Below are 6,475 nucleotides of genomic sequence, written 5' to 3' on the forward strand. Positions count from 1 at the left end.
ATATGCCGATTTACAGATTTTTACTAGCATACAGAAAAAACGTCTGCTGGACAAACCAGCTTTTAACAAGTTAGCATTCCAAAGACTGCTTTGCATTTTCCTCAATATCCCACAACATTAATTGAGCCAGAGAATATCATCTCTTTTCAAGACAAGAAACCAAGTCACAGAGAAAACAAGATACCTGTGAGAAAAACAGAAACCAAACTAAACTTAAACTCCCAGACCTCTGCCATAATTACAGGCCATACCACCCTGTTCTAGTACCTTGCAAATTATTCAGACATAGCTGGAAAAGTAGGATCATTTAGGCAGGGCCTTGGACAACAAGTCTGGAGACCTAGTGCCCATCTAGATCAGAGATTTTTCCTAAGGATTATATGTGACAAAGATCTCCATTTCATCATATATAAAATGGGGAAAATACTGGAAGGTAGACAGAAAAAAGTACTATTATCACTACCTATGATATTCTCAATTGGCATAACTTCTTCAGGAGCTCACTTCTTTCTATAAAGTCATTGTCAGTGGAGTAGACTACATAAAGTCCTACTGGTTGTGTATCACCCTTATACTGGGAATGGAGTTAATTCACAAGGGCATTAAAAAAAAAAGGACAAGACTATTTAATGTCAAAGTTATGAATAGTAGAAGAGGCTTGCCTTCAGATGGAACAGGTTCAGATGTGCCTCTCATTCTTAACACAAAAAAATGTGTTTTTCCAAAGAAAACATCTCCTCCAGAGGAAAAATCTATCATGAATAGTTATCAGAGTGTCATATGAGAAGCAAGGCTCCTTTGTTTCCTCAGGTGGAAAGCAGACAAGAATGTTTTTCACCAAAACAAAGCTTCAGCAGGTAATTCCAGCTAAAAGAAATGGACCTCGGAAGAGTGTGTGCCACCAGCAAATTCCATACAGGTGAGGAACTGAAAAACTAGCACCAGTTATTGAAGACTCAGCCTCAGCAGGAGTCTTTGAAAATTAATTATCTTTTCTGCTACATCAGGAAATTCCACATGCAAAGCCTTTCCACTATGGTCTTAAGATCCTTCTCAAGTACCATCACCATGCTAATGAATGTGAATTAATGGTAGGAACACCACAAACAGATATTTGAATCCGAGGCGGCCTAACAAAGCGGTCTATTGACAGAATAATACATGTTTGTGTCAGTATTTTTATGCCAGACTACATGAAAGTTCAGAGCTAAGATACAGACGATTCAGAACACTTGAAATAAATAGAAATAGTACTATCTTTTTTCCATTTATTGCAAACGGCTTGTCTCTTTAGCTTTATGAATGTTTTCCTGGAGAAAATCACTTGTATTCAAACTCAGGAACATTGGTTTTGGTTTGGTGAAACCGAGAGAGGGTCAGAAAAAATTGGCCTTGCAAAAACAAACAAAAAGACACTCAACAACAAAAACAAACAAAGCTAGCCATGGAGAAACTAGCACCTCTCTCTCATTAGATTTATGAAATTCTCATTCCCAGTACTTAGGAAATTGTACTATTTACTGATAAACAGATAAACTGTATTCTAAAATGATCTTACCTTTTTCTATTTTGCTGTGTAATAAGTACTGACTGCTTTTTCTGTAATCTCCTGAGAAGACCTTTCATTCCTGTTATTTCCATGCCTTCAGATGGTAGAGCTTATTCTCTAGGTAATTTTTAAACAAAAGCTGATTTCAGCTAAATTCTGTTCTGTTATTAGGGACAGAAATGATACGGTATATATCCCAAAAGACCGCACTAAAATATTCTTGTATTATAGCTTTCCATTTGCATTACTATATTGTGATTTTCAAAGAAGAAAAAAAAATCATTAAAAGTTAGTCTAATGAATGACTACTACTTAGACAGAAATCATAAAAAAGATTTCTTAGATGATCCAGTTCAGCAGCTACTATCACAAGGAAGCTAATAAAAACACAAATAAGTCTGTATACTTTCTTTTAAATAATAATAAATTAAAAGAAGTTCACTAGAAGACTTGTCCACATACATCAGGACATATCACTACATCAATAATATCAAGAGTAGGACCAAGAAATATACAGCCACAAAATGTTGTTTGCTAATTTCTCAGAGGACACCACAATGCAGAATACAGTACTACTATATAGATACAGCAAGTCATCAGATAATTGTAGTGTATTACAGTTTATTTTCCAAAAGATACTGGGTCTACATTACATATTAAGGAATCACTTGTGCATTGCTAAAGTATCACTACACACCCCTCTCAAGAGTTCCATTCTAACCAGGAAGCCTGTGATATTCCCTACATACGCACATGTTTCTACACACGTCGCTACTGTTTTGTGTATTATCTCTTACCAGTCCAGCATTCTACACTCAGACATTTGAAACAAAATTAACATTGATCTGGCAACCCTTAAATTGCTGAAAATAATTTCATCCACCACCACCCCTTTTGCTTCCCTCTTTAGAATACATGGGAAGAAAAGAGAGGCTTTTTTGGTCAGTGACCAAAAGGATTCTGAAGAGAAAGGAATTTACAAAATTAGCGTGCACTTGATATATTTTTGTGGTTCAGAACCTTGCAAAATTAAGCACTTACCAAGTATTATGAATCTGTCAACTTAATTCAGTTATAGAAGCATATTGGAGAGGTGTTGACTGTCTTCCAACATTTGGATCGAGACAGCAAAATGTATTTTACAACAGTAGATTGGCTTTTGTAAAATAATGACTTTCAGACACTGATTAAAGTGCAATTTGACTGCTGTTTCCCTTCCTTCCTTTTAATTTCTTATGCTGAATAGTTGTAAATTAGAAAAGAAATACTCAAATCTGAACATGCTCCATAAAAAAAAGGGAAGACCACAAACATTTCTTTCCACATATGACATACAGTACATGAAGAAAATTTTCTTGTGGTTAGGTATCTTCATTATTTAAGAGTAACTGACCCCCTGATATATTAAAAATCCATTACTCACTGCAACAAAGCATCCTTTAATGCACCATAAATACAATTTTCTCCCCCTTCCAAACCATTTTGGACTGTCAGAATGAAGTAAAGTAGCTTTAGGGTACTGGACTGTCAGAATGAAGTAAAGTAGCTTTAGGGTAAGCAAGACTAGAGGACAGAAATTGGACAATACTAACAGGGTTAAAATTTATCCCTAATATAACCTCAGATGTTTTTGAAATTTACAGGTACTTGGCTTGGATTTTATCCATTAATTTAAGGACAGCACAGCTTCAGCATTAATATACATCCCTGTATTTGAAAAACAGCACTTTTGCTTATGTTTGATTAAAAATAAGAATTGTTTTCAAAATGAAAAATATTTAAGAAAATACCATGTCCTGGTACAAGCAATGTATTGCTATTAGCATTAAACATTTTTATTCTCACTCAGCTATTTTCAGAGAGATTTGCATTCAGTTAGACCCCCACATTTCAGAATGTTATGAGTCACTGCAACAGAAAGTCACAAATGCTTTTTAGCTGACTTCAAAGAAAAAAAGATTCACATGGAAAAAGAATGGATAAAACAAAATTGTTCTGGGATTCAGTATACCTGAACGCATAGCATCTTTTTGAATGCTTTCATAATCATGCCAGTCCTTCCTTTTCAAGCCATCTGTCCAGGTAAAGAGCTGTCCATCTCCCATCCCCAATGGAAGTGTCTGTTTAAAACAAAAAAACAAAAAATAATAAATATGTATACATGGTTTGTATTATTACAGAAGAACATTTATAAATATGACACAAGTGAGCAAAACTCCAATGCAAATATTGAAACTTGTTTGTGGTAAATGAAGTTATTGTTCTAAATATTTCAAGAAAACCATACATTCCTATTATTTAATTAAATGTGTATGTCAAACACCTCATGCTTAACATTGCTCTTTACAGAAATGCCTTGCTATGACTGCTTGGCAAGGAGTTTATGGAAGTTAAATGGACCACTAAAACACAACCAGCTGTCAAAAATCCCTCATCTTCAACTCATGAAGTAACTTGATTTTTTTCCTAAACAATTATTTGTCCAAAATCAGAGTTCCACTTATTCAAGATCTTTCAAGGTTCTCCTTTGATTTTGTTTCTTTTGTAACAGCCAATGCTGAATTTCTGGTACTCACATGAGATCAGCATCTTTGCATCAGAGGGACAGAGCTAATACATTGTACGAGTTCCTCAAAGCACTTTCAAATCCTATAACTTGTCTTTGAGGAAAGAGGAGGGAGCCTGAGAGAGAACAAACACATAGCTGGTAAATTGACTTCCTTATTTCAGACTCCAATTTCCTGAGGAAAGGTAAGAGCAGCTAAAATATTGAAATCTCCAACACAAGACCTCTGGAAACATAGGAAACTACAATAATTTGGAACGATGTCTAGTTTACTTTGTGGTTTAGCTGGAAAATTCCAGACTTGTGCAGAAGTGTGGTATAAAGGCTCCTTTACTCTCAGTACCATCTCAAATGCTTGTGCTTGCAAAAACCAAGAGCAACATAAGACAATTCGTGATGAGCTAACCTGACAAGAAGTTCTTTTTGTATTTAAGCTACTATGTTTTAATCACATGTTCTGAACTATGAAGTGCTCTTCTGACAGACAGGATCTAAAGTTCAGTAAGATCCATTTTTCCTGCTCCCAGGAAAACTTGACTATTTTCACATATCCCTGTGTGCTTATCCAGAATTCCATCTTTCATACAATGATTTAACACCTTTTATGCTCCCAGACTACATGCTAGACCACAGAACACCCAAACAACCCTGAACACCAGAGTAGGTCACAAAATAAAGCCGCTTAAAGCAATTCTCTCAGGTTCTTCCGCAAAATCTCTGTTGCGAGAGGAAAGCAGTTTTGCTAAATTGTGTTAACATCAGAGCTACATCTTTCATTTGGCTACTACAGCAAATTTATCTTTCCAGAGCTTTAAAACTTTTTCATCTTCCCATTTTTCTGCTGATTACTAGTATTTTAATCATATTTGGACGGACTGTGCCGTACCATGAAGAAAGTGAAGTAGTGATTTATTGCCACATAGGAATAACATGAACACTCTAGTTCTGTTAATCGTAGCTTTAAGACAGTAAGTTGTGTAAAAGAAGGCATTATGTATAATGCATATTACAAACATTATTAAGTGTGTTCAAAGGCTATGTGAAAACATCCTTCAAAAGCTGTTCTGGGGAAGCAGCATTTAATCAGTCTTTTACAAAGTACTGAAAGTGCTATGAAAATTATGCATATTGTAAGAGTGAATATCTGAACATCACACTTGAAATACATGAACTATACAAATATTGGACTTGTACATCATCATCTTATTTTACATTACTGGCAGAACAGAACTGAAAGACACTCAGTGGTCCCAGTGAGGCTGTCCCAACATTTTCAGATGAGGTTTGTGCTTTTAAGAGAAACAAGCGTTTGCCAGGCTAAGGGATAGGGATCTGGTAGCTAAGCCATTTTCAGAGCTGGGATCCTGAGGCTTTCAGAGCTGCAGGCAGTAAGTCAGGGATGCCTGGCATGGCTGGCTGCCTTAGAGCAAAGGAAGACACGAATCCCGGCTGACAAAAATTCATGCATAAAAATCTCATCGATATTTCTGCGGACCTCAGATGTTCAGGCCAAGATGCTGTGTGCTCACTGCTGCCCAATTAACCTCTATGTTACTGAAAAACATCCAACTCATTCTGCTAGCCTGACCAACATTTTAGTTTAAATATCAAGGGTAACTTATGTTACATATCACTGAAATGCAATCCAGTCTGCATTAATTCCTCTTTATCATATTTCACTAATTTATACAGCTCCCTGAAATTTCTAAGGATACAGGTATCACATAAACTTAGTAAGCTTAGAAGGAAAGCGATGTACTTATTTACAGCTCATACTTTCCATACATCTGTTCTCACTTTCTTTAAGCATAGTTATGAAAGTCAGCGAGTATTTCTCTTTCATAGAAGTCACTTGCTCCATTTCCTGTGATGTTTCTTGAGGAACACGAGCAACTAGCTGAAGGGGCTCTAAAATTTTTTTTTCACCATTTTTGCAGAGATATTTCAAGTAAAACGTTCATTTTTTATTTATGTCATAGGTTAACAACTGGAATTGAAGATGAAACAAAAATCTATTTTATGTTACCAAAATATCCAAATTTCCATAGTCTTGAACTCTAACATTAATTTTAATAATGTTTGTGTTCCAACAATGTTAATATTCTAAATATGTTAAACAGCTTGTTTCTTAAGAGTCAGGAGCACTATCCACAACATAGGCTACAACAGAAATAAACATTATTCCTGAGCCCAAATTCCTAAATCATTCACTCTGAAACAAGCCAACTGGCTCTCTTCAAAAGTCAGGCACAGAAAGACTGGCTTCAACTAAACTTCTACCCTTGTCAATATGGGTGCAGCTGATGTGAATCATTAACCCCAAGAATTCAAGACTATTGAAACTATCAAAAGCAGGATGA

The 6,475-nt window shown here is 35.6% G+C and overlaps 1 protein-coding gene across 1 annotated transcript in view; it reads right to left on the reverse strand.

Moving 5' to 3' along the window:
• The window catches only part of GALNTL6 (polypeptide N-acetylgalactosaminyltransferase like 6), a 313,568-nt gene extending 309,902 nt beyond the window's left edge, over nucleotides 1–3,666 (reverse strand). The window contains exon 1 of the mRNA XM_085311322.1: nucleotides 3,561–3,666. Within this exon, the coding sequence (XP_085167448.1) occupies nucleotides 3,561–3,654 (94 nt within the window). The 5' untranslated portion in view covers nucleotides 3,655–3,666. The remainder of the gene's footprint in view (nucleotides 1–3,560) is intronic.
• Nucleotides 3,667–6,475: the final 2,809 nt, after the last annotated feature.

This window comes from Rhea americana, unplaced genomic scaffold (assembly GCF_003343005.1).
Source record: "Rhea americana isolate MKP2758 unplaced genomic scaffold, rheAme1 scaffold_34, whole genome shotgun sequence".
Lineage (NCBI taxonomy): Eukaryota > Metazoa > Chordata > Aves > Rheiformes > Rheidae > Rhea > Rhea americana.